Source organism: Urocitellus parryii, chromosome 6 (genome assembly GCF_045843805.1).
Source record: "Urocitellus parryii isolate mUroPar1 chromosome 6, mUroPar1.hap1, whole genome shotgun sequence".
Taxonomy (NCBI): domain Eukaryota; kingdom Metazoa; phylum Chordata; class Mammalia; order Rodentia; family Sciuridae; genus Urocitellus; species Urocitellus parryii.
This window is the reverse complement of record NC_135536.1, coordinates 151,199,639-151,226,857: the sequence shown is the minus strand read 5'-3', so window position 1 is coordinate 151,226,857 and position 27,219 is coordinate 151,199,639. Positions and strand designations below refer to the sequence as shown.

Genomic DNA, 27,219 nt, shown 5'->3' with positions numbered 1-27,219 from the left:
GGCTAAAGAAGGTTGGTGTCATCAGATGCTCCATGACTTCCCTTCAGAGCCAACTAGATAGGATGTTTGGCCCTAAAACAACTCTTACCGAGACGATCCTCATATCAACACTTGATGGAATTAAATTCCAGTCATTTAAAATAAGTACATAAGAAACTCCCAGTCCACATCTTCAAAAAGTTAATCAACAGAAAAGTGGATTTTATATTATTTATTATTATCAAAATTAAGACCAGTGTATAGACTTGTCAAGATACACAGCAACTTAGGGCTTATAACAGTAGCACAAATATGACGTCAACATATGCACTATTTATATCTGTGAGTCTAGAGGTGAAAAAAAAAAGGATGTTCCTAAACACACCCCTGTAGTAAGTACTAAACTACTGGATTGTCCAATTCCAGCAGCATAAGTATTCACAGAAAGAAACCCCAAGAAGTCTTCTTGCCACTGGAATCAGCCTACTTTTCCTACATGCTTACTCAAGGTCTTGAAAACTTCCAGCATGAAGGAAGGCCAGGCCACAGCAGGTGGAAAGTGGGAAGATACCCCTCCACTATGGAGGGAATGCTCAGGGACCAAGGGCCCTTGCCCCGCACAGCTCCTGAGAAACAGTCTAAAGTCACAGTTCACACAGTTCTTGCTGGCTAGCCTCAGTATATTTCTACTGTATACCCCTGTTCTCCTGTACCAACATCCCCCACCAAAAAAAAAAAAAAAAAAAAAACCATAAGAATAAAGACACTGAGGCCAGCAGAACAAACCCTGAGCCCTGTTAAAAATGTATGAAGTTTCCCCAAGTTTTGGAGAATTACTGTACTCAGAAAGCTTTTTTTTCTTTCTTTCTTTTAAGGGAAATGGCTTTACATGAATTTACCTTCTCCATAGCAGATATGTTATGCTTTCCTCTAAAGATGAAGTCAGGCCCAGGTGATGGGTGCCCCTTGGGGACCTACACATTCTCAAGGTTACAGTAGCCATTCCTATCACACCTCCGAGGACAGGTACATGGGGTCAGAACTGTGTCCATAGCTCCTCCTGAATCAGGTATGATGGCCGAGTATAATGATTCTTAGTGCGCATGGTGAGCTGCTGGGCCGACTAAACAGATTGAAGGCTGAGTCTGCAGATGAAGGGGGACCTGAAGGAGCCCAGGTACAGGTGCCCATCATGTTCATGTACCTCACTGATGTAGGTGGCCACCAGCCCATCAGGATCATGCAGGCTTCTCCGGAAGGCACCACTGTCACTGAGTTCTAACACGAGGCTGTACCGTGGCACAAACTTCATCACCGTCTCCTGACTAAACAGCTGGAAGGGAAGCACAGTGCAAGGAGAGCTTACATTCTGACTACAAGATCGCCCCTTGCCAACTAAGAATGGTTAGGTTCCTCAGGGAAGCCCCATAGCATAGAGGTAAGAGTGGCCCCATGCCCCCCACCCCTTGCAGATCAAGCCAAGGAGGACAAGCCTGCATGAGGACAGTGCAGATGAACATGGAGAAACACAAATCACACCCAAGAAAGTGAACACAGTATAGCCAAAGCTGAGAATGAGAATGACCTCACCCACCAGAACACTGGGTAAAACCCAGAACAAGTTAACCAGAATACACAAATCCTGATTAAAGTATTTCAGACATGCAGTGTATAAATAATGGAGATTGAAGAGCAATTCACATTCAAAAAGAGCCTGAGAGTTAAGTAAGTGAAGTAAGCAAGTCCACACACCACACACCTCTAAAGCCAATCCTTCAACTTTTCTTGAAGCTAGCACAGAGCCTGAGGGTACCACCTGGCACATGATACTGAGAAGGGCACTTCTGACATCTCCTGGGCATGCCTAGCCAAGGGGCTTATTAGACTTGGATTCTTTTAGCAACATGGGGCTGACCAGTTTTAAGCAGGGAAATCACTGGGGAGAGACAATTTCTGACAGAGCAGAAGGACCTCAGGTAGGTAATTACAACAAAGTACTTAGCTGCATAAGAGCAGTGTCTAGAAGTTAATAGGCAGATTAATTCATGTGAAAATACCTAAACAATTGCAACTGTCCTGGGAATAATGTCTCCCAGTCACTGAAAATGTTTAAGAAGACATTCAAGTCAACTTAGCTCTAGAAGGTTCAACAGCAATGGATCAAAGTTGCTTTCCTCCATAAGGGGCTTTCCACCACCAGTGGAACACCCCTCCCACTGTCTAGTCATGTATCTTTCCCTCTCTTCTCTTTACATCTTATTCCAAAAGATCTCACCCTCTCTTGTTTCAACTAGTTATTTTTCCAGAAACCTCTCAAATCTCCACCTCTATGTCCAAACCAGTGTTGAATCCCTGGCTGCCTGTACTCAACTCTACCTGGACCTCACAACAGTACTTCAGCTTTGCCAGACTCCCTGGCTCTGGAGACAGGCCCTCACACCCGTTGCTATAGCCAAAAACCTAACCCTTACCCTTGATCCCTGTCCTTCCATGCTCTACAAGCTTTGTAAGCTTTTTCATGGCTGTGACCAAAATACCCAAGAACAACTCAGAAGAGTAAAAGTTTATTTGAGGTTCATAGTTTCAAAGGCCTCAGTTTACAGACAGACAACACCATTGCTTCCCTGATGGTAGCCAGGAAGCAGGGAGCAAGAAAGGGGCAGGGGAAGAGGCCAAAGGGAAGATGCACCCTTTCAGGGCATCTAACTCATCCAGTCAATGCCCCACCTTCCTACAGTTAAAACCCAGTCAGTCCATTCAAACTAGGATGGACTGATTGTTATAGCTCTCACAATTTAATCATTTCACCTCTCAATATCACTGTGTTAACAAGAGCCTTTGGCGGATGTCTCACATCCAAACTATAACACCTGACCACCTCAGAGTCTTGCAATACACCTATGTGTATGCCACCCCAACCCTGGGCCCTGACCACCAGCCCTCACCCCAGGTCCCCCATGGCCACTCAAGTCATAGCTGTAGTTACCTTCCTAAGAATTCTCTGTCCTATGTCATTTCTCTACCTGAACAATTCAGTCAGGAAGCCCCTAGTGTGGCTGAGCAGGTAGGTGCATACAGAGGACAAGGAGATCACAGTGGCCTAGCACAGGTTGTCAGAGCACAAACAGGGTGAGGGGATGTCCTTGTAACCAAGTGGCCTAACAAAAGAGAGTAAGAGTGTTCACCAGGGACAGCTTGGTATAGGGTATCAGAGCCCTTGAATAAAAACACAAGCTCCTGCAGGCAGTCAGAAAGAAGAGCTGGCCCAGTGTGGCAATCAAGAGCCCCAACAAAGGCCATATGAAAGATGGACTATGGCTACATTTGGGGGAACTGGTTACATTTGGGGGAACTGATTAAACTGGTAAATATATGAAGGATAATGGTATCTAGACATTTCATTGTTAGAGAGGTATAAATAATGAGAGAAATAATGGGAGAAAACTAGAATTAATCCTGTGGTGTTGGACTGAAATTGGATATTCCTGCACGAACAGCTGTATTCGGTTTAAACAGATGACAAATTAATATAGATGTAAGTACATATTCCTGAGCTTTGTCCTTTGAGGGGGCCAGAAAACAGGGACATCCAAAAGCAACAAGTGAACCATCCGGTCCTCCAGAAGGAACCATGGTTCATTAGAGAAATGGAAAATTCTACATGCGGGGCAGGGAAAATACATGATCCTGAAACAACCTGTGTGACAGACAGTGACAAAATGGTCCAAGAATGAAAGGAATGTGTCCAAAGGTACAGGAGCCACACTGAAGGGACTTCCACTGGCCACAGATGGACAATATGAACATCAAGATGAATAATGATAATAACATTATAACCACTGATAAAATATGAAGCCATGGGATAGCACTGATTATTAATTATAAATGGACAAAGAGTGACTTTACAACTGAGAGACCTGGCATTTGATCACCAGAATCAGGTGATCAAAACTGCCACCACTGCTAATGAGACAAAAAATATCACATACCCTTTGACTGTCGCACTTCCATGTTACACCTGCCAGTGACACAGAACCTGAATTGAATCATGAGAAAACACTACACTAATCCACATGGAGGGACATTCTGCAACATAAATGACCTCTAAGCTTCTAAAAGATCAAGGTCAAAAAGTCAAAACAAGACAGGAATTGCTCCAGACTGAAGGAGAATAAAGACACATGGCAAATAAAGGCCATGCTTGATTCTGGGTTGAATCCTTTTGTAATTAAGGACATTAAGACAACTGGCAAAACCTGAGTGCAGCCTGTGGGTTAGACAGTCATAAGGTATCTATGTGAGTTTCCTAGGTTTGGTTGTTGGTAATAAAAGACAAAGTCCTTACAGGAAGAAAACTTCCTAGTATCTGAGAGCACAGGAGCACCAGGTCAGCAACTTATTTGCAAATGATTCATGGAAAAAAAAATCTTTGTCCCCTATCTACTCATTTGTTATAAATTTAATATTGTTTCAAAACTAAAAAAATAGAATGTTCTGGTTGAGGAAAAGAGACACAACCCTCATCCCCAAGAGAAAGCATATGATAATCTCATTCTGGCTACAGGAACACAGACAGAAATTGAACATAAACCATACTCAACTCCAGTGGGTGAAAAATGAGTAAGAGGAGACATCATGGGTAAGGGGAATTATGGCTCAAATGAAGACCACTGAAGGCCAGGGACCAACCTGACCAAGAATGTGAGCCCACATACACAGCCCAATACAGTGGACTCAATAACTGCTGCCTGCCACCTCCAGGACTCTAATTTATAAATATTGATATCAATTTCAAATACCTATTCAACTTGCATTAAAGAAGCACCTGTGCAAGTTACTCCCCTACTGTGCAAATGTACTGAGCTGTGATTCAGGGTATTTCATAAAGGCACTAGGAAAAACTCTAGGATGATGCAAGAACAGAGAGAGAAAATGATAATAACATTATAACCACTGATATGGCCATGTTGAATGGGTTATGGCTAGCCATTGGTGGGGATGGATGATTCTGTTTTAATGGGAAAGAGTTTGGTATGTTAAGAGGTCATAACAAATGACCTGTGTGGCCACACATAATCCTATGGAGATAACAGGACACAGTGGGTGGTATGGAGATGAGTTTTTATGTGTGGCCACATGAAGAAGAGGAAGGTACCTGATAAGTCTGTGGAGGAAAAGACAAGGGGGGTGGGTATAGGGCAAAGTCACAGGGTCTGGAGAAGAGTGGAGACAGTTGGAAACAGCCATAGCAAAGAGGGAAGAATGAAACTGACAAGCAAGGTGGAGGCCCCAGAAATCATAATGATGGGTGACCAAAAAAAAAAAAAAAAACAGAAACAGAGAAACCAGAAGAGGACAGAGAATCAAAAAAGGTTCAAATGTTTAAATTTATACGTCAGGATGAAGAATAAAGTGGGCTTGTAAGTCATCATTATAGGGTACCAAATATTATAAGCAGAACTAGAAGAGATCATAATTAGATTAATTTACTTTTTTTTAAAGAATTATAGTTTTGATAGTTACCTTAAAAATGATTCTTTTAATATAGGGTCTCTCAGATAAGAAATCCAACATGGAAAACCCAGGATTAGGGCGAATGGTTGCCATGGCGACCCAGTACCCCCCGGAACTGCTGGGTCGGATGTTGTCAGGAAATCCAGGCATGTTCTCCACAAACATATCAGCCCCTCCTTTCATCAAGCCAGATACATAGACCCTGAAAAATTTACCCAAGCAGGCAGTGAGTAGTAGCCCTCCAATCTGAGAAAAAAAATTTTACCAAACTGGTCTTGGTCCAAAAACAATTATGGAAACTACTGTAAATGTATCCATCATGCATACAAGCACAGCTGCCATGAGGACATTGTCAAGGGCCCCAGAGCAGCATGAATAGAGAAGAAGCAGGTGGTATTGAGGGGACTAAGGCCCACCTGGCAGAGAAATGGAAAACAAGCTGTGCAATAGCATTAAATCAAGATACTCTTTCAGACTTGCAACTCCCCAAAAGAATGAGAAAGGGAAGGAAGGAAACCTATCCTTGAACTTTGCTTTTACCATTTATGTCCATATTATTTTCTTGCTGTTGCTGTTGTTCATTAGAGTTGAATATAATAGTGGAATCCACTGTTATACATTCATACATGACCACAAAATAAATAATATAATTCGGCCAATATCATTCCCTAGTACTTCCCTTTTCTCTACCCTCCTCCCTACTCCAGCCCCTTTTCTCTACTGATCTCCCTACAATTTTCATTAGATTCCCTCCACCCCTGCCAAACTTTCTTTTCCTTTTTCTTCTATAACTTCCATATTTGAGATAAAACATACAACTTCTGACTTTGTGAGTTTGGCTTACTTTGATTAACACAATGTTCTCAAGTTCCATTCATTTTCCTGCAAATGACATAGTTTTACTCTTTACAGGTGAATAAAACTCTATTGTGTATATATACCACATTTTCTTTATCCATTCATTCATTGATGGACAACTAGGCTGGTTCCATAGTCTAGCTAATGTGAATTGTGCTCCTATAAATGTAGGAATTTATATATCACCATAGTATGCTGACTTTAATTCTTTGTTTTTCTCCTTATTTTTTATTGGCACATTATGCATAATGGTGGATTCTGTTGTCACATATTAGTATATGAACACAATATAACAATATACTTAAGCCAATATTCCCAAATATTTTCCCCACTCCCCTACTGCTCACTCCCTGGACCCTTTCCTCTACTAATCTCCCCCCTGCTTTTCTCCTACACACACTTTTCTTTTCCTTTTTCCTCCCTAGCATACACATAGGAAAAAAAAAAAAAAAACATGACCCCTAACCTTATGAGTTTGGCTTGTTTTGTTTAACATAACATTCTCATGTTCATCCATTTTCCTGCAAATGATATAATTTCATTTTTTCTTTATGGCAGAATAAAACTCTATTGTGTATATCTACCGTGTCTGTCATTCATCCATTGACAGACACTTACACTGGTTCCATAATTTGGCTACTGTGAACTGTGTTGCTATAAACATGGGTATGCACGTATCAATATAGCATGCTGACTTTAATTCTTTAGGATAAATATTGAGAAGTGGTATAGCCAGGCCATATGGTGGTTCCATTTCTAGTCTTTCAAGGAACTTCCATACTGATTTCCATGGTGGTTATACTAATTTACAAAACCACCAACAGTATAAAAGTGTTCCTTTTTCTCCACTTTCTCTCCAGCATTTATTATTATTTATATTCTTGATGACTGCCATTTTGACTAGTATAAGATGAAATCTCAGTATAGTTTTAATATGCATTTCCCTAACTGCTAATAATGTTCAATATTTTATCATATACTTTTACCATTATTACAAAAGGGAGAGGTGCTCTGCTGCATCTCAGAGTTATGTCAACCATATTTCCACCCCATCCCAGGCTATGGTGAGCTCTGCTGAACAACTGATAGTTCAGTTAACACATACACACCTTCGTATCCTTGCCATGGTTGTTTCTGCTACCAGGACAAAATCTTCCTCAGGAGAAAGCTGGACTCCATTAGGGAATTGTAACTGGTCCAAAAGAACTTTCACTTCCTTGGTCACAGTATCATACTCTAGCAGGCTGTGAAGATCAAAAATGAAGGGTCACACAGATAAGAGTCCATGGCCTTCAGTGGGCTTAGAGCTTTCCTTCCTATTTTGGGCCTCTGGAGCATGAGCTCTAGAAGGTGACTCAGCCTCCCACTGGAGTGACCAGGCCTTGGGGTCCGCTGCTTGAACCTTGTCTAAGGCTAGCCAGTGGGGGACTTTCCCCATCCACAGCAGATCCACAGCAGCCTCTTCCAGAGAACCCCACAATCGATTAATTCACTGACCTAAGAGCTGGGTCAGCACTAGAAACACCAACACTCCAGTCATAGGAGTCTCCCTTCTGAGGAGTAGGCGGAAATGCAGGCCTGCTCTGGTACTTTGCCAGTCTGTCTAGACCCACCCCCTTGGATGGACTGGTCAGTTTCATTTTAGTGCCTCAAAGAGGAAATGATAGCTCCATCACATGATTCCAAAAGCCATTCCTACAAGCAGAAATATTTTGCTCAGAAACACTCATATGGCTCTTGGAAGTAATGAGTTCTGATGAAGCTACCATGCCTGGCTGATTAGCTAACTTAGGGGAAGACTGAAGTGAACACTCACCGCCCATCATCAGTACCCTCCATGACCAGAAGCAGATAATCCCGTCTTTGCCATTTACTGCTGGAATCTGTAAAATAAATCTTCCTCCCATCCCGAGTGATGGTCAAATCATTCACAAAGGACATTTTCTTTCCCTCAATGAGTGTCTCAGAGGACAAAAGAAGTTTCACTTCACCTGAAGTTAGGAAAAACATTTGCTTTTACTTTAAGAACTTTCTTCTCAATAATTTCAAAACATTAATCAGCCTAAATGGTGTGAAAGGAAAAAACAAAATGAGCTTCTCCATTGTCATAGATCAGAAGATCTATTCTTTCTTATGTAAAAACAGCATATTAATGCTAACATAATAAGGAAGGAGAGAAGAAAAAAAAGTATCAAGAGTGTTATGTTAAAGGCTTTAAAGTATTATTTTGCTTGAGAAAAATATGAATGTTACATTCATTGGCTTTTAAATAAAGAAGTAGCAGGAATATGTTCTTAAAAATAGCAAGGCTCAGTGACATGCACCACAGTTCCAGTTGTTACAAAGGCTGAAGCAGGAGAATCACTTGAGCCACATTTGAAGCCAGTCTGGGCAACATTGTAAGACAGAATCTGTCTAGACTAGGCTAGACTTAGACTGAAATAAAATAAACTAACAACATAAAATAACATTACAAAATAAAATTTAAAAGTAAAATATAAAATAACAAAATAAAAATAATAGAACATTTATTGAGTATTAAGCTCTTTTCATGTATAATCTAATTTAGATCTTGGCAGCAACACCACAAGACAGACCCAACTACTATCCCTATCTTATGCACGACGAAACTGGGCATAGAGAAGCCAGGTAATGCATATAGTTGCACAGTCATCAAATGGCAGAGCAGGGGCTACCCAGGTGGCCAGTCTACAGGGTCTATGATCTGGCCCCTACAGACAGTCTCCTCCATGGCATAAATTGCCAACCAAGAAAGTACACAGAGCAAATATTGTAACATAGTCAAAGTGACATCATGACCAGTCAGGGGATGAAAAGGGAGAAAAAAGATGAAGAGTTGGAGAAAGAGAAAAGACAAAGGGGGTGGTAACAAAGAGATAAGAGAAAAAATAAATAGGAAGACAAGATACAGAAATATAAAGAAAAATAAAGATAAAAAGATAGGAAGAAAAGGTCTAAAATCCCCAAATGCACCTCCTTGAGACCCTGTGGCTAAAATATTAATAACAGAAGAAATCAACACAGATCAAATGCCATCACACAGAGAGATCTGATGGCTAAAACTAGTTGACATATGTAGGCAATGCTTTCGGTACCATTCAGTGAGTAAGAAAATATTAGAGTCTCTAGCAGACCATTCTTAACAAATCCTATTAAATCTACTTATACACACATCATATAAAAGAGCTGAAAACACCACAGAAGGAAACACATTATTGTCACATACGTTTCTGAGGATTTACTTCAAACAGTCCCTTGTATGCATCAGCCACAAAAAGAGTTCCATTGGGCCCTGCCCGGATGCCCAGAGGTCTCCCACAAGCAGGTTCATCATCCCGGGTTTCTAGGAAGACAAACAGACAGGAATTGGTGATTGCCCTCCTCAGTGTCCAAGTATCTCATCCATTTCTACCTAAATAGACATCATGATGTACAGAGCAAAAAGAGTCATAGCATTAGAACTAGACCATTCCCTATAATGCTCACTTCATGATGTTCAACGTAGGTGCTACTGCAGAATACTCACTGAAGGTGCTCACTCCAGGGTACTCACTACAAGTGCTACTATTTAGATGTCCACAAAGAGTGCTCACTATGGGCAGTGGTGCTTGTGGGTACTCATTGCAAGGTGTTTAGTGTAGGTGCTTGGTGCTGGTGCTTACTGTGAGGTGCTCATTGTGGGTTGCTTACTGCCAAAATGAAACAGAAAAAGGCAGGTTAAATAATCAAGCTTAGAGTATGATCCATCATATAAAAAACTGAGTGGGCGTGAGTACCCATGAATAGAAAGACATCTGAAAAGTTACTCACTAAAATATCCATAACAATTACATCTGAGAAGCTAAGGTGATTTTTATTTTGTTTTTATTATGTTTGTATTCTTTCCATTTCATAATGAAAATGCATCATTTTATGAAAATATTCTAGCTATTAAAAATGGTAACTAGGGGTATAGCTCAATGGTGGAGAGCTTGTTCAGCACACACAAAGCCCTGAGTTCAATCCCCAGCATCACAAAAAATTAAAAATAAAAATCCAGGCATGGTGGTGGATAGCAATAATCCCAACAACTTGGTAGGCTGAGGCAGGAAGAACCCAATTTTGAAGCCAGCTTCAGCAATGTAGCCAAACTTTCAGCAACTTAGTGAGACTCTGCCTCAAAATAAAACATTTTAAATAGGGGTAGGTTTGTAGCTCAGTGGTAAAGCAGCCCTGGTATCAATCTCCAGTAATATAAAATGACAATAAAAATAAAGTAAAATAAAATAGCATAAATAACATAAAATAACAAAATAACATAACATAAAATAACAAAATAAAAATTAAAAGAAGCCTTGGACTATCCATTTTTAAACAGTGGAAGTCTTCTACTCTAGGTTTCCAAAATCTGCAATGATTTAAGAGCATTTCACTTTGAATGACACTGCTACAATTCTTCAAAAGCTAATACAGCCATTACACATGAGCATTCCAGTCATGATAAAGCCACATACTTTTCTGTAACAGCACTTCAACATCATCAGTTAACCTCTGAAACCACCACAAAAGTGACCACTACATGAGGAATAGTGAAGAGGTATAGCCCCACAAAGTATCCAACAGGTTCTATGGCTACCGTCCAGTTGGGTAACCACCAAGCCCTGTGAGGTCCAGCAACCAACCACCTGGCAAATGCAAATTCCACATCATGTTCTCTCTGCCAAATGGTCATGGCTTCTTCTTCTCCAAGGGTGAAGCTGGCTTCTAGAGAAAAGCAGTTCTACAGGTGGCACCTTTTTGAATGACTTGTCGCCCACTTACTGCATGGGCCCGAACCAAACCGGGCGATGGTCTCTATTTCACCACTTTCAAGTTTTACAACCCGGCCATCTGCTGTGCCAGTAAACATCACATCTGTTTAAAAAAACAAAGAAGGAAAAAGATTATTAAGAGTTGGCCCAAGAGGGGCTGGGGATGTGGCTCAAGCGGTAGCGCGCTCGCCTGGCATGCGTGCGGCCCAGGTTCAATCCTCAGCACCACATACAAAGATGTTGTGTCCACCGAAAACTAAAAAATAAATATTAAAATTCATTCTCTCTCTCTCTCTCTCTTAAAAAAAAAAAAAAAAAAAAAAAAGAGTTGGCCCAAGAACTGTGGCCATACCACCTTCTTCCAAAATCGGAGGTGACTTGGTTGTTTTTCATCTCATGAAATGAAATTGCAGTTCTGAGGATGAACAAGAGGTGATGTCTGAGAATTAAACTTACACTGACAAAACTGCAAGGGCTTAGGGAACTAGCATGTGGGTGTGATCCTGACCATACAGGTAGGGTAAAACACACAAAAATCAGTGATAAAAACTGAGAGGCTGCTATTGTCTAGTCCTGAAAGTCTAGACTGATACTCGGGACCCAGAGGCACAGATGCATGTTCACCTCAAGGCAATATCTGCTGCTGATGTCGATGACTTCCTACTAAAGAAGAAGAACTGCTCATTTGGACAACATAGGTACTAAAATTAGAAAGAGAAGATTAGCATATTTTAAAGCAAGGATGATATAAAATTCATTAAACATTTCAGTTTTTAAATGATATATATTTAAACATGTAAACTCTAGGGCAACCACTATAAAAAGTTTTTAAAATATATATATGTGTATATTTGTGTGTGTGTGTGTGTGTGTGTGTGTATTTTTTTTAACTGATACTCTTAGGGAGAAAACTGAATCATAAAAAATGTTTTTGGGTTTTTTTTTGCTCTACAAAAACTTAGAATCATCCCCTTGCTAAAAAAGCATGCAACCTGGTCACAGGACACCAGCAAAAAGAACACTCCCATTGGGTCATCCCATAGGATGTCCATAGCTAAGAAACACATCTAGGGTTCCCCCACCCAACCCCTGCAGCTGTTCCCACAGAATCCAACCACACGAGCAACAACAGCTTGGAAGGCAACCAAGTCACTCCAGTTCCTAGGGTTTACTTACCTCCAATATTTACTATGGACTCTGGCCCAATAAGTTGGTTTTCAAATAGCCTTTCTGCCTGTCGCAACTTCGTATTTGGTTGCAGGACACCAAGCAAGATAGGGGGTTCTTTAAAGCTGTAAAATAATTAATTGTAAGAATTTGTCTGTAAAAATATACGAGAAGGAAAATGCTTATTGAAGGTCATGTCAGCTCATTCTCACAATGGCCCCATCTCACCAAGAGCCACAGTACTTGAAGTGGCCTCTTAGAGCTGCCCAGGCTAGCCCCATTAACCTCCCACATCCCCTCTGTGCCACTCACAATAGACCCTCCATGGTGGGTCTTTGGCTGGTTGGTTGGATGTATGTGTGAGTGTGTTAGGGTTGGAACCCAGGGCCATGCACATGTGCACTTGTACACATGCTAGACAGAAACCCTTATCACTAGGCTACATCCCTGGCCCCGTGCTGGGTCTTGTCTGCACTAGGCACTTCTCATTTTAGATGTTTCTCCCTGGCTCTTCCTCTACCTCGAACATTAAACCCCTTATAAGCTCCTTTTCCCCCTTGTTCCTCCTTAACAAGGCCTGCTCTGAACACCCAATTTAATGTTCAATAGCTCCCTGAGTCCAGACCCCTATCTGCTCTATTCTTTTATAACACTTGTCAACTTCTCATGTACTATTTAATTTACTTTTCAGGTATATTTATGGTCTGTCTATATTTATTGTCTACTAGAACAGATATTTCATGAAATCAGGGATTCCTTTCCATGTTTAATTCTGCTGCATCCAAGCACCTAGTACCCAATCTGGCACACAGGAGGCTCCCAATGCACACTGTTGGGGGGAGGAAAGAGAAATATTTCCAAATCCTCTTCCCACCTTGCCCTCCAGCAAGGTAGTTTCTTAGCCTGCCCATCAGTGTGGAAGAACCAAGGGTCGACAGAGATAGCTGAGGATGTAGAATGATTGGAAAGTAGGTAGGATAGAAAGCTTTCCTATCAAAGCATTTCACTCCCTGACATAACCTCTAAGTCAGCACTTGCATAGGACACAGATAACATCACCACCCCCAAATCAAATTCCCTCTCCTTTCCTTATTCCCAATAATGGCTTTTTCCTGCAGTAAGGAAATACACTTTTAGGTTAACAGGGGGCTTAATTTCTAAAGGAAAAGAGCAAACATGCACTTGTGAAAGTGTCCTGCCTGCTTTGGCTAAGGAGTTGTGCACATCTGAGTTCAATTTTAACCTTGGGAAAGTCCATCTCCTGAGGTGAGTGTACAGAGTAAACTGCATATTGAGCACATAAAGCCCAGGGACGGAAACACTCAACATCTCTACCACCATGCCCTTGGACTTGGGCTGAGTTCTTCCACAGGAAGTATTCAAGAAGTATTTGTGGAATCTAACTAATCAGCATATAGGACATGTTCCTGCTCACAAAGAACCTGAATATAATCTCAGTAGGGAGAAAAAAATTTAAAAAAAAAAACTTATGAGAAAAAGAACTTATGCAAAGAACAAGCAAGAAAGGGTCCCCATACCAACAGCCAGACAGCAGCAGTCTCAACAAAAGGGAGTCAAAAGGAAACCCAAATCAGGCAGGGACTCAGGGTATCACCCAGCCAACAGGGCAGTATGAATTCTTATTAAAGCCAAGTGAACCTCTGCTAACTCTTGCTAACTCAATAGCTATGACAGTCACATTCATTTTCTAATTTTTATCCTATTTCTCTCCATGGTTCTGCCTGACCAGGATCACACTTCAATCTTCCCCCTGAGATCAAACTTCCTAAATATCTTTGCCAACTCGGTCAACTATAAATGTAGTAAGTCTGTCCCACACAAATGCATGTGTCCAGGACACAATCTTGTGGCACACCCTCCAAGCAGACACTGGCTCAGCAGCAGCTACTTGGGTATATACTCCAGCACTCTGAGAAAGGACTTAGTTTCTATCCAGAGAGGAACAAAAGGATTATTTTTCACTGAAGAATATGGATTTTTCTAGTCTTTTTAAAAATATATTTATCAGTCAGGTATGGTGGCATATGCATATAATCACAGCAACTTGGGAGGCTGAGGCAGAAGGATCACAAGTTTGAGACCAGCCTCTGAAATTTAGTGAGACCCTCAACAACTCAGTGAGACATTCTCGCAAAAAAAAAAAAAAAAAAAAAATGGGATGTAGCTCAGTGGTAAAACACCACTGGGTTCAATTTCCAGTACCAAAAAATAAATAAAATAAATAAATTTTTCAGTTACAGTAAAATTCAAGGCAAAAAAAATATATTTAGCAGTGCTTTGGAGAACAGATTTTGTTACTGTAACTTTTAAAAATGACAGAAAGAGCAATTCTATTAGCATATGAAAGCCTTTTCAATATTTCAGAAGTACACATTTTATTTCTAGGGTGAAACTATAAAACTGAAAAGATGATAAACTTAAAAAGTAGCAAAAACCTTTATGGGTAATCAGGAACATCAAAAGCATAATAAATTAAATACAGATAGTGCCCATGAGAGATTTGTAGAGGAAAGAGAGAAGAAGAGAAGCAGAGTCCCTCACATTCTGACCTCCTGCAGTAGGGAGCAACCTGGAACCTCACAGAGCTATCTCAGAAAAACCGATGCTAGTCCCATGGTGGTGGCTCACTTATCTGAGGCTGAGCATCACTAAGTTGATACTTTTGTGTGTGTGTGTGTGTGTGTGTGTGTGTGTGTGTGTGTGTGTGTAGTGTTGGCGATTAAAACCAAGGCCTTGTGCATGCTAGGTAAGCACTCTACTACTGAACCACATCCCCAGCCCCTGATGCTGGCTTTCTTACATCTATACAAACCAACTAATAATGGCTTTGTCATCCTGCTCACATCTCACCACATTGACAAATAGATTTTCAAAGACTTTATCAACATCTTATAGAAATCAAATGTTGTATATGGTCTGTCTGGAATAGACATTCCTCTGATCTCCCACAGTGGAAAAGGAAGGTAACTTTGGGGGCAATCTTTTGAAAAGCCTAGCAGCCTTCCTGATGACTTTGCTCCATAAGTATTAACTGCATAATCACCCAGTCTGGAAGAGCTACCACTCCTCTCCTCTCTGTCCCACCAGGCTTCTGGTCCATGTGCTCTCTGTGTTATCTCTGATGTTTGAGAGGTCATCTAGTGCTCTGGAGGTAGCCTCACAAATATACTTCAGTAGCTGATCAGTCACTCAGCGCCACCTCCTGGCCAGGTCCTGTTTACCTTCATGCCACTCACCAACTGCCTTGCAGAGAGATAGGGTAAAGTTGCCAAACCTATTGTGGTAACAGCACCACTTGCCTCATTGAGTGGGTCTCCTCCTTTTTTGCTTGTTTCGCCCTGAACAAGGCTTTAAATGAGGCTTTTTTTTATGCTGTCATTAGCATTTTCTCCAAAGCTCAGTTCACTGCTGTTCCTGAACTCTCAGCAGGTCTTTGGCTTTTGCTCCATGAGTTGGGGCCCATCCTCCCAATATCTTAGCATGTCAGTCTTGTCTGAGCCCATGGGAGAGATTCCTATCAGTCACATGGTTTCATTTCACTTCTCCTCCCTTCCTTCCTCAACAGGCTTATCTACTCCATGGAGAACACTTTCTTTGCCCAACATCACATCCTTATTGGGCCAAGTTTCCTCCCAGTTTCTGGCAGAGTTGCATGGCCCTCTTCCCACGGCATTTCATCATCATGCTTTCTACATATAAACTTGCTTTCCCTGAGATCAAAGGACTTCAGTCACTAAAGCCCCATCCTCCCCCTCTCAGCTCTCTGCTGCTCCCCCTTTTTCAAGGGTAGACCCTTGAAAATGCACTTCTGATCCCAAGCTCTGGACACTGTTCACTCTCCTTTGCCATCTGGATCATCAAAGAAGGTCCAGAAAGTTTCTACTGGGGTAGGCTGAGCCGTCCTTCTATATGTTGAAAAGGGTTAGCAAGAGAGGTCCTTTGGAGAGAAGTCCCAGAATGTCCTCAAGTGTAGCTCTGGCAGAAAGCCACACTGGAGAACCTGCTGGCATACCAGGAATTAGAGGCTATGCCCTCAGAACTGACAAAGCCATAGTCTATTCTCAATCTCATTGTGTTTTCACAATACTTTGTACCTTTGCTAGTTCTAGTCAGTGATATTCTCTTTCTCTCTCTCTCTCTCTCTCTCTCTCTCTCTCTCTCTCTGTGTGTGTGTGTGTGGGGGGGGGTGTATGTGTGTTTGTGTGTATGTGTGAGAGAGAGAGAGACAGAAAGAGAGATATGCAGGGGGTCAAACCAAGAATCCTGCACTTGCCAGGCAAGCACTCTACCACTAAACTACATCCCCAGCTCCTTTATTAATTCTAAATCCAACAACAAAAATTGACTCTTGCCACATATGTCAATCTAAGCTCAGAACTGTGCCCTCTTTATGTCTCTGTATCCAAATGGGTACTGAACTTAGGCATACTAGGTGCTGAATACATTTTAAGTGAATTGAATCCAATATAAAAATCTTAATTTTTATTTATAACAATATGTTGTTCATTTGTAAATGTTATATTCACTCTATAATTAAGCATGATTCTTGACTGAAGCTTTTGAAGCCTTACATGGACCGCTCATTTAAAATGAACTTCGGGCTATGTATAGTGGCGCATGCCTGTAATCCCAGCTATTCAGGAGACTGAAACAAGAGAAGCACAAGTTTGAGGCTAGCCTCAGCAACTTAGTGAGGCCCTAAGCAACTCAGCAACCTATCTGAAAATAAAAAATAAAAAGGGCTGGAGCCAGGCATGGTGGAGTATACCTGTAATCCCAGCGGCTGGGGAGGCTGAGGCAGGAGGATTGAAAGTTCAAAGCTAGCCTGAGCAAAATTGAGGTACTAAGCAACTCAGTGAGACCCTGTCTCTAAATAAAATACAGAATAAGAATATATTTCAAGGGGTTCCTTTTTATAAGTTATAATTCACTATATTACTCATACAGCTCTACTGGAAAAAAAGGCAATTTAGGAAAAACAGAACATTAATTACAAGTTTTCAAAAAAAGTCAGTTGATTATAAAATTTCAACAAGGTAACTTAATTAATCTTCACTGGTATATTCTTTTGCCACTTCAAATAAATCAGGGTTAGCATCAATATCTCTAATTGTTATGCTTCTCTTATTTTGATTTTTGTCCTTAATTTGTGCATGGTTTGAAACAATGACAGAGATAATATCACACATATACTGAGTAACATCCAACTCAACATGAAAACACAGGTACTAAGGAAATCATACAGTTCTATTTCTTGAAACTTACCTTTTGGCCAAATTAATTTATTCATCCTTCTTTCCCAGAAGTTACATCAGCCTAATACATTTCCTCAAGTAACTCCTCCTGAGGATGACAAGCAGCTCACCTGAGAGGCTGGGGATCTATGGGAGACTCCAACAACATCATGGCTCCAAGCAGGGGAACAGTAAGGGAGACAGCCAGCATCAAGAAGGTCACCCGGAAAACTCTACCACTAAAGGAGCTGCCAAAAATAACACAAAGGCAATCAACAGTGCTCTACACAGTGACAAGCTTGGGTGATCTGAAGGCCCTTTCTGCAGAAATAGGACCACATACCCAGTTTCCCACTGATAGGTCACCAACCTCTATGGCTTGTGATTAAAGGTTAACACTGATTACTAGGATCGGCAAACATGACTTTGTCCTTTTTTAAAATATCTTGAATTGTATGAGATACTCTGGTCAGTTATTTTCCAGATCTTAGCAGAGTTTTAAAGAGAGCAAACTTTTAAAGAGAGCAAAAGAATTGATGAGCACAAAAAGTAATGGAAAAAAAGAGTTCCAATGATGTGCAGGATTCACACTCATCTACAGAGAAGATAGGTGTCTCTCTCAAAAGTCAAGATTTCCTGGTACAAGGATTCAAAGCAACAACACTCAGTACTATATTCTCTAAGATTCTCAGGGTTAAATGATAGAGAGGGCTGGAAATGTGGCTGCATGCTAGAGCACTTGCTTAGCATGCAGGAGGCCCTGGGTTGGATCCTCTGGGTTGGATCCCCAGAGAGAAGGGGCAGGGGGAGATGGTAGATAGATACAGATATACAGAAAGAAAATTCAAGAAGCAAATAGAATCCTGACAACTGCCTGAGCCTCCAATTCCCCAATTATTTTGCAAATGCCACCTTCAGTAATTGAAAGAGAAATCCAGCACTTCTACTTGGTAGAAGAGATCTGACAGATGTTAAAGGCAGTCACATAGAATCTAAAAAAATTAAAACTCAAAATCATCACCCCCTAAAATCTTGGGAAGATCTTAAAACTGCCTTGGAAATCTCAAAAAAAGCTATGGATAAATGACCAGTAGCGACTAAAATATTTATGAACCAGACCTCACATACATTGTTTTTCACTGGGTAAACAAGTGAGAACATTTGGCATCTTGCTACAAAATAAACCTCACAGGATCATTATTTGCTTACACAAACTGCATTCAAATTTACTAAACACTTATTAAGATTAATTTGCACAAATAAAATCAAGAGATCCTAAGGTAGAAAATTTTTTTTCTATCAAGAAATAAAAAATGTTGACAAAGAAAAAATCAAGATTCATACTTAACAAAAAAGATTTGATTTAAGGGCAGTGCTTTGACTTTTTACAGAAGGACAACCTTCTGATACTTGAACATGTTTAACTCTGTTTCAGGCATAGTATAGAAAGGTGGAAACCTGGGTGCCAATCTTTACTTTCCCAACTACAAGCTAAGCAACTTCAGGCTGATTTCTTCATTCCAAAGTTCCCTATTGTGAAATGTGATGTTGAATAGGAAAACAACAATGTCCTGCCCAGTTTTGAATGCATATGGCTAATAAATGAATAAAACCAAAAATAAATAAATTCTCCAGTTTCAATTAAGATAGGTGGAGAAAAAGACAAGGGAAAGAAAGATTATGCGGGAGGGAAAAAAAAAACAGCTTTCATAAAAGTATTCTCTTGCATATATTTTAGACAGCACAACTGAAGGGTGTTTGAACTCTGCCAACAACATGAGTGGGCAAGAAACAGAATCTTCCCGAGTCTCCAGAAAGGAACATAGGCCTCCTGTCACCATAAAATTATGGCATCTCCCAATAAATGGAAGGAGCTGAAGAATACCATATTAAGAAAAATAAGCCAATCCCAAAAAAATCAAAGGTCAAATGTTTTTTCTGATATGCAGATGCTAATTCACAATAGGGGGTTAGGGAAGAATAGAGGTACTTTGGATTAGGCAGGGGGGAGTGAAGGAAGGGGTGAAGGGAGGGGGTAAGAAGGATAGTAGAATCAATCAGACATTAATACCCTATGTACATATATGACTATACAACCAGTGTGATCCTACATCATGTACAACCAGAAGAATGTGAAGTTATACTCCATTTATGTTGATGTGTCAAAATGCATTCTACTGTCATGTATAACTAATTAGAATTTTAAAGTTCTGCTAGTAAGATCTCAGAAAGAAGTGAGGAACATGACAAAATAGACATATTATCTTAAATACCTAACATGGGAAACAGAATGTTAGAAATGTAGACATAAAGGCACTGCTGATAAGGGCTGAGAAGGATATTGAGAATGTGCAGGAAAGGGAGAAAAGCAAAATTACTTGTATGAAAGTAGAACCTTGTAATACAGTGTTAGAAAGCTAGGCCAAATGTTGACCTCCACAAAAGTTGAACTTGTAAATGATGAGACTGGACACTTAGCTGAGGACATTTCTGAGCAGTATTGAAGATATAGCCTGCCTTCTCCTTACTGCTTTTGCTTCCAGAGCAGGTCAGGCATAAATGGCAGAACTAACAACTTTTTCCCCCTTTGACATTTCTAATCTGTCCTTCTGAAAACCTATGAAACTCTGTCCCAAACTTCCTTCTCTTTGCTCACATAAGGTTAGTCAGAATCCACACCCTGAACCCCTAGGCAAGTAAAATGTCCAGTCAACAGTCCTTACCCCTTTCACTAGGTGGAAAAATGGGTGGCCCAGATACTGAAAATCCAAATAAAATGCCACAAACCTAATCAAGGAGAGGCCATGAGAGCTCAAATTGCTGGAAAAGACAGGCAGCCAGTAAGGGAAAAGTCAGGTTGCCCCCGCTCCGCCAATCCTGTGTCCAAACCCCAGAGTCATACAACCTTCTTCTAATGCAACTGAGTCATACCAATAAGGACACTAGAAAATGCCCAATTAGCACAGATCAACTAAGACCAGACAGACTGACAGGAGGCTAACACAACCTAAGAGGTCTGCAACAGGGAGAAGAGTAAGAGCCATCAAAAGAGGAAAGACAAAAACAATAAAAATAAGAATATGCCATGCAATGTGCTTTATGTGGGTAACTAGGCAGAACTTTGCATCTCCCTGCTTTACTAATGAGGGAACACATGGGGAAAGCCTCCAGGGGCTTACCCGTGGACCACTATAAGAACTGGAAGAACACCAGTGAGAGCCAGCTCCAACTCTAGGTCTATGTCATCATCGGCAACACTGCCTGCCAAGGACAAGAGGAGAAGGTAGACCTACAGCCTGCTGAATGGGGATTTGAAAACTTTGGACGCTTACTGCAATGTGCCTATTCTAGATACTTCAGATCAATGGAATCACACAATACATGGCCTTTTGCAGCCTGACTTCTTTCACTCAGCGTAACATCTTCCAGGTTCATCCAAGTTGCAGAATATAATCAGTACACTGTTTCTTTTACTAGTGGAAGAATATTCTGTTGTATGGATATACCAAAATTTCTTTATCCGGTTATCCACTGAAAGACATCTGAGTACAAAGGAGAAGTGGCTTCTTCCCCTGAGTGCAACCTAGTGATTACTTAATAAGTACAAAAAGTTTTACTGGGTGATGAAAGCTTTGAAACTAGATAGAGCTGGTAGTTTCCCAATGTTGTGAATACACTAAATATCACTGAATTGTACAGTTTAAAATGATTAACTGTATATGAATTTTACCCTAATTGATAAAAAAATAGTTGAGTAATCAAAATATTCCAAACTTAGATGGTGATAACTGTTAGAAAATTCTGTGATTATACTGAAAATAAAAACACAAAATTGGATATTTTAAATGTGTGAATTTTGTGATATATGAATTACTTCTCAATTTTAAAAAACGTTTTTTAAAAAGTCAATGACGTTTCTATGCAAACTGCCACACCGGAGGCTGGAACATTATAATTGCAGTGATTTTCTTTAAGTGGCCTAAAGTTTTTTAACATAATGGAAATAACAAAGTATCCATACAATAAAGTGGGGCTGGTTACAAACACAATGGCAAAAAGGCTTTTGATAGAGTGGTTCTTTTAAAAGCAGAGTCTAAAACTTGAGACAAACACAGTTGTAGTTTGGGGGATTTTAAATATCCCCCAAAGCTCATATGTTGAAGGCTTGGTCCCCAATGTTCAGAGGTGGGGCCTTTGGGAGGTGATTGGAGCATGAGTTCATGAATCGATGAATCTACTTATGGACTCAAGCTTAATGAATTTGAGGAAAGGAGCTTTGTTATAAAAGTGAGCTCTCTCTCTTTGCTTCCCAGCCATGAGATGGTCAGCTTTCCTACACCACATTCTTCTGCCATGATATTCTGCCCAGTCACAGGCCCCAAAACAAATGAACCACACAACCATGAACTGAAACCACAAGCCAAAATAAACCTTTCCTCCTTTAAGTTGATTACCTCAGTTATTATGTCACAGCAAAAGAAAACCGACTAACACAAACACTTTCAAAGGTGCATAGGGAAAATGTGTGGCTATTGGCTGTAAGTACTGACCTCAAAGACATTCTATACAGAATCTAACAGGATATTCCTGTCTTTTAAAGGAAACTGATATAAGTATTCCTCCCATCCTAGCCTCTTAAGGGAAACCACAATGTGTAATCTTTCATCTTATAGCTATCATTAACATTAAAATCATTATCATTATCATTAAAATAACAACAAATAATGACAATCCAACCAATGTGCAACTTTCCCCCCTCACCTAACAAAAGAGATTCTTCTCATTTGTCTCAGATTCATAATACTTCTCCTTTACTACACTGAACTTTATATGTTTTTAAAGGAATTGTGGGAGTTTGCCAGGGATTGAACCCAGGATATCCAACCCCTGAACCTTGCATTTAAAAAAAAAATCTTAATGTAATAATCTGATTATGACACCTGCTTAAGCATCTTGTTGGCCCTTCAAATAACGATAAAAGGCCCAATTATGTCCTAAACAAAAAGTCTAGCCAGGATTGAAAATGATAGTGCCTATAGCTAGAAAGATGGTCAAAATTCCAGGGACAATGACATGTGTCCCATATTGCCTATCCTTATCAGGTATCCAGCAGCGACACCCCTTACATTTACAGAGTATAGAAAGCAGAAGAATTTAGGGTTCACTGGTCTAGTGCTCCCAAAGGCAGCAGCCCCTGGATGGACTACATCAAAATAATTTGGGCAGCCTTATGCAAGACTTAAACATTCTAGTTGGGAGGTCTACAGGCTGAGAGCCCCTTTTTTCCTATCAATTGTTCTTGCTGTGCTGCTGGCCACCACTAACCTTATCCAACTCCTTTCCCAATGAAAGTTCATCAACACCTCCTCACCCCTACTCAATCATCATCCAACCTCTACTAGAAAGTTGTATGGCCAAGTTTTATAAACAATAGCCTCAAAATAAATAAAAGTACTTGAGCAGCATTATCCATTGTTGATGGAACACAGTAGCCATTAGCCATGTATATATATATATATATTACTGAGCATTTGAAATGGAGCTAGCTTGTTAAAAAAAAATGAGGCAAACATGGCTCCTGTAACCGTCCTATTCCTGCTCTGGGCAATGCACTTATTGTAGTCCAAGATTCACAATTTCCCCAGTTTTTCTCCATGTTTCCCTTTGACTCTGTGCCCACATTATTGTAATTTGGACACTAACTTACCACTGTCCATTTTCACTGACAAAGCATCACACATCCCTGCTTGTATTGACACATCAATACAAGAAGGCTGGCAACTTACTTCCGAGCTGCAGTCTGAGAAATCAATTTGTTTATCCCATTCTCTCAAGAAGAGCCTGAAGCAATGCTCACCTCCTTGAGGACACATGCACCCTGGAATTGTCTACAGTCTCTAAGGCAAGAGCATAATCACAATGATGCAACATGTTTTCACAGTGACTGCTGGCCTAGACACAGTTTACAAAATCCTCTGAAAATTTCACCAGCCAAATCTGAAAGGTGTTCTCTAACTCAGCAGCCCAAACATCAGTGCCTTTAATTGTGAACTGAAATCTTGATGTGTAGGGAGACCAAAAAAATAGCATGTGGTTGTTTGTTTGTTTGTTTGTTTTGTAGAAAACCTGTTCATCCCCAATCCATAAGGTTCCAGCAATTTTGAATGTCAAGGTAATTCCTGGAACCTGAGAAAGTCAAAGAGTAACAAGTGCAATCTTTTTAAATGACTGCACCTTGAATTTGCTCATTTTTCACATCCCTTTAAATTAGTTCTTCTGGAATCAGCATTTTTCCTTGAAAAAAAAATAAGAAGAGACAAGTTAAAAGAATCATTTGGGAAATACACACACAGGCAGAACTAAGTGAAAACTTCAGATTGCTGACTATTCTTGAATTCACAAATTTATGACGGCCCCATCTGTTCCTTTACATTGCTTCCTTACTCTTCAGTCTTCAAATGGAAAGAAGAGACTTATAATTATTTTTTTTAAAGCAGACACTTGTAATTAGCCTAAAAGCCTACAGGAGTTTATTGAAAAACAGATGTTAAATTCTCAATGTACTCATTCTTCACTCCTAAACAGTTATATTAAACAGTACTCTTCCTAGGCAGAACTGTATTCCTAAAGAGAAGGAATACTTTCAAAGTGTGCAATTATTCGTTCAATAAAGTTTCTATAGCATGTGGGGAAACTGATGCCAAATAATAATTATAAAAAAGCTTGCACTGGTATGTTAAGTGCTTAGCTCATTTATGTTCCACACGGAATAAAAGGATTTAAAAATCAAATTCTCCTTATAGCTCACAAACAGAAATTCAAGAGCTTTGGCACAAAAATCTTATTTCCAAAGCATATTCTTAAAATGTGCTTTTCAATCACAGTCCAACAGCCAGTTTCATCCTCTTCATTCACTTTCATTTCTCCTTTTACTCTATTCTACTGTAACTTTATATAAATCATCTCACTCAAACTTCAATGACCTCATCAGCAAAACAGAACAAATGCTACCTTTCAGGCCAAGATCTAAGAAACCTATAATGTCCCTTTTTCTATCATTAATATCTTCCAAGATTTTATTTTGTGACATTTATTCTAAGTTTTATGCCCTACTTTTATTCAGATTTCTTTATTTCACCCACCATACACAAGACTTTCCTGACGTATGTTGAAACCCTCAACATTTAAGGTTGTCAAGAGGATAATTAGACAAACTACTAGAAATGACCCCAAAAGAAATGAAAAATATATAACTTCAGACAAAAAAAATAAGAAAATTAGCTATAATGTCATAATAATAAATGTAGAAAGAAAGGATGGTGACAAAAACTCACTTTGAAAGAAACCATTACAGATACACAGTCAAGGGATCAATAAATAAGAGAGATAAAAATATAGGAAAATAAGAACAATTGTTCATGGCCATCAAGAAAATATCTTAAACACAGATGTAAAAGACATACTGGAAAAGATCAGGTGGCAGAAGATGACTTTAGAACATATAATTTACCTTGTCATTAAGGAAGAAATCCCCCACAGAGAATCTGAACAAACAATTTAATTAAGTCTGCCCCTCTACTCTGGGGTCAGGAATGGCAAAGCAGCCATCCTGAGGGTTGGGCCCATTAAAAAAGTGCCCTAGAGTACTGTATGCCCACTTTTCATTTCAACACACTGCACCTCATCAGAGCCAACTGCTCTTTCATTTCTCGTGTAAAAGTGCCTTATTTTCATAGTTTTTGTAGTAAAGTTTGACCAATGCTTGCATGTCCATTCTAAAAAACTCATCAGTCATCAGCAGCCAATTAATTTACAATATCCCCAGTAAGCTGGGCAACAAACTTGTCCTAGTTATAGCACTGAAAGAACTTGGAAACCCGAGGGAAAGGCAACCCAGAATGGGTTGAACAACTTGGTCTATGGAGTCTCTTGTTTCTCCCTAGAAATTAAAAATTATAAAATTATGAAACTCAGGGCATAAAACTGAAAAGTGAATTTTAAGTATTCATACCAAATGCTATGTTTAAGGATCATGCTTCAGCTAACAAAACACAACATACTCAAATTCTGGAAAATCAGAAAAGGAATAAAAACACGAAGCCTGAGATTTTTTAGGGATCAGCAACTACAGTTTCCTTTGCTTTTCCATCCCCATCAGGAAAACTTGCAAGGCTGAATTCCCACCAAAAAAAAAAAAAAAAGCCTATAATATAACTTCTTGTATAGGAGAACCGCAGTTCATGCAGCGCGATGGGGGACAGGTGCAGAAGAGCAGGTGTAGAAGGCAACTCTTTGCTGGATCACGAAATGGAACTCAGGCATCTTTTCAGATTTTCCTTCGGGAAAGTGGGTGCAAAGGAACAGAAAGACGCAGGGCCGTGACCGGATGGCTGTCAGGTGAGCTAGCAATAAAGACAGCACGAATGGGGAAATGAAATGACGGAAAGAGAGGATGCAGCCTCTCCGGAGATCGGGCCAAAAAAGGACAGGTGCTGCGCGAGGACCCGGAGAGCCGACTGGGCTCACGTTGCACCTGAAGTCTGAAGGAACTGGCACCTGTTTTGTCGGAGCCTCTTTCCTCCTCTCTAAAACGAGTTTTGCGTGGGGATTAAATCAGAGTTCTTGCAACGTGCTTAGCATGGCATTTACGCGGTCGCGGTTAGAGCAGCCGGTGTTGCCCAGGAGGGTCACCCCGGTCCTCTCTGCCCCGGTTCTCGCGCCAGGTCTAGAGGTCCGGCCTACCTGCCGTCCTTAGCCTCCGGAGCGGGGCCATCATCCGTGACTACCTGCGGACGCAGGGGCCGGCGCTGCCGCAGCCCGTCCGCCTCGCTCATGATAGGGCCGCGCCACCTCGTCCACTGCCACCCGTCGCACTAAGGCAGCTTGGGCTCAGAGGCCAGCTCGCTCCGCCCCTTGGCCCCCGTAGTCCCCGCCCCTTGGTCCCCGTAGTCCCCGCCCCGTGGCGCACGGAAATGACGTAAGTCCGATGACCAATCCGGCCGCCAGAGTAGGCTTAGCTCTTTCGCTGTCGGTGTGTTTTCGGGCTGTCGGCGCGCGGGGCCCAGCGCACTATAAAGGCCTGTGGAGACTTTGACCCGCCTTGGTCTCTGCGACCCTGGACGCTGGGGGCCGAAATCGTTCCGCCCGGACCGGCCGTAGCGCTTTCCGCCTTCCCTTCAACTAGTTTCTGAATGTGAGGCCACCCTAATAATCTCTATGCACTTCGGCAAGTGCTGGACTGAAGTGTCGGCGGGTTTTGTCCGAATGGAGGAAGACACTGTTTATTAAACGACAAAGACTGGGTTCTTACAGGCAGCGTAAAAGACAACGTGTTCATGTGCTTGGAGAGCAATAACCCCTAAAAATTATTTCACCTTTTCTGAACTGATCTGGTTAATGGGAAAATCTAGTCTAGAAAATGTTTTTCTTTGCTTAATATCAGGTATTGATTGTTAGGTATTCTTGTGAAGGTTACAACCGATAATTGATAAAGGTTCTATAAGGGTTACCCTTGAGGCAGGGTACAAATAGAAATTAGTGCAAATTACAAAGAAAACATGAACCATTAATTTATCCACAGTATTATATTGAGCCAGTGCATTTCTTGGTATTGAAAGATGATGTTGAGCAAGCCA

General features: G+C 40.7%; 1 protein-coding gene across 2 annotated transcripts; it reads right to left on the bottom strand.

The window, feature by feature from the left end:
• Positions 1-213: 213 nt before the first annotated feature.
• On the bottom strand, positions 214-26,487 carry Apmap (adipocyte plasma membrane associated protein). Of its 2 annotated transcripts, XM_026393031.2 has the most exons (9): positions 26,327-26,487; positions 17,716-17,832; positions 12,339-12,454; positions 11,173-11,265; positions 9,599-9,715; positions 8,168-8,342; positions 7,461-7,595; positions 5,503-5,695; positions 214-1,312 (listed from the first exon to the last, which is right to left on the bottom strand). In XM_026393031.2, the coding sequence occupies exons 1-9, from the start codon at positions 26,416-26,418 to the stop codon at positions 1,103-1,105; spliced, it is 1,248 nt and encodes a 415-aa protein (XP_026248816.2). In that variant the 5' UTR covers positions 26,419-26,487; the 3' UTR covers positions 214-1,102. The 2 variants fall into 2 exon arrangements, with proteins under 2 accessions (XP_026248816.2, XP_077655814.1); XM_077799688.1 differs by lacking the exon at positions 5,503-5,695 and having other exon boundaries at positions 1,196-1,312.
• Positions 26,488-27,219: the final 732 nt, after the last annotated feature.

Excerpts from the sequence above, each read along its gene's own strand:
- Apmap (XM_026393031.2), bottom strand. The coding sequence starts at position 26,418 with ATGAGCGAGGCGGACGGGCTGCGGCAGCGCCGGCCCCTGCGTCCGCAG. Across the intron at positions 12,455-17,715 it reads ATAGATCCCCAGCCTCTCAG|CTTTAAAGAACCCCCTATCT; the intron begins GTGAGCTGCTTG and ends ATTATTTTACAG. Across the intron at positions 8,343-9,598 it reads TGAAGTAAATCCTCAGAAAC|GTGAAGTGAAACTTCTTTTG; the intron begins GTATGTGACAAT and ends TCCTAACTTCAG.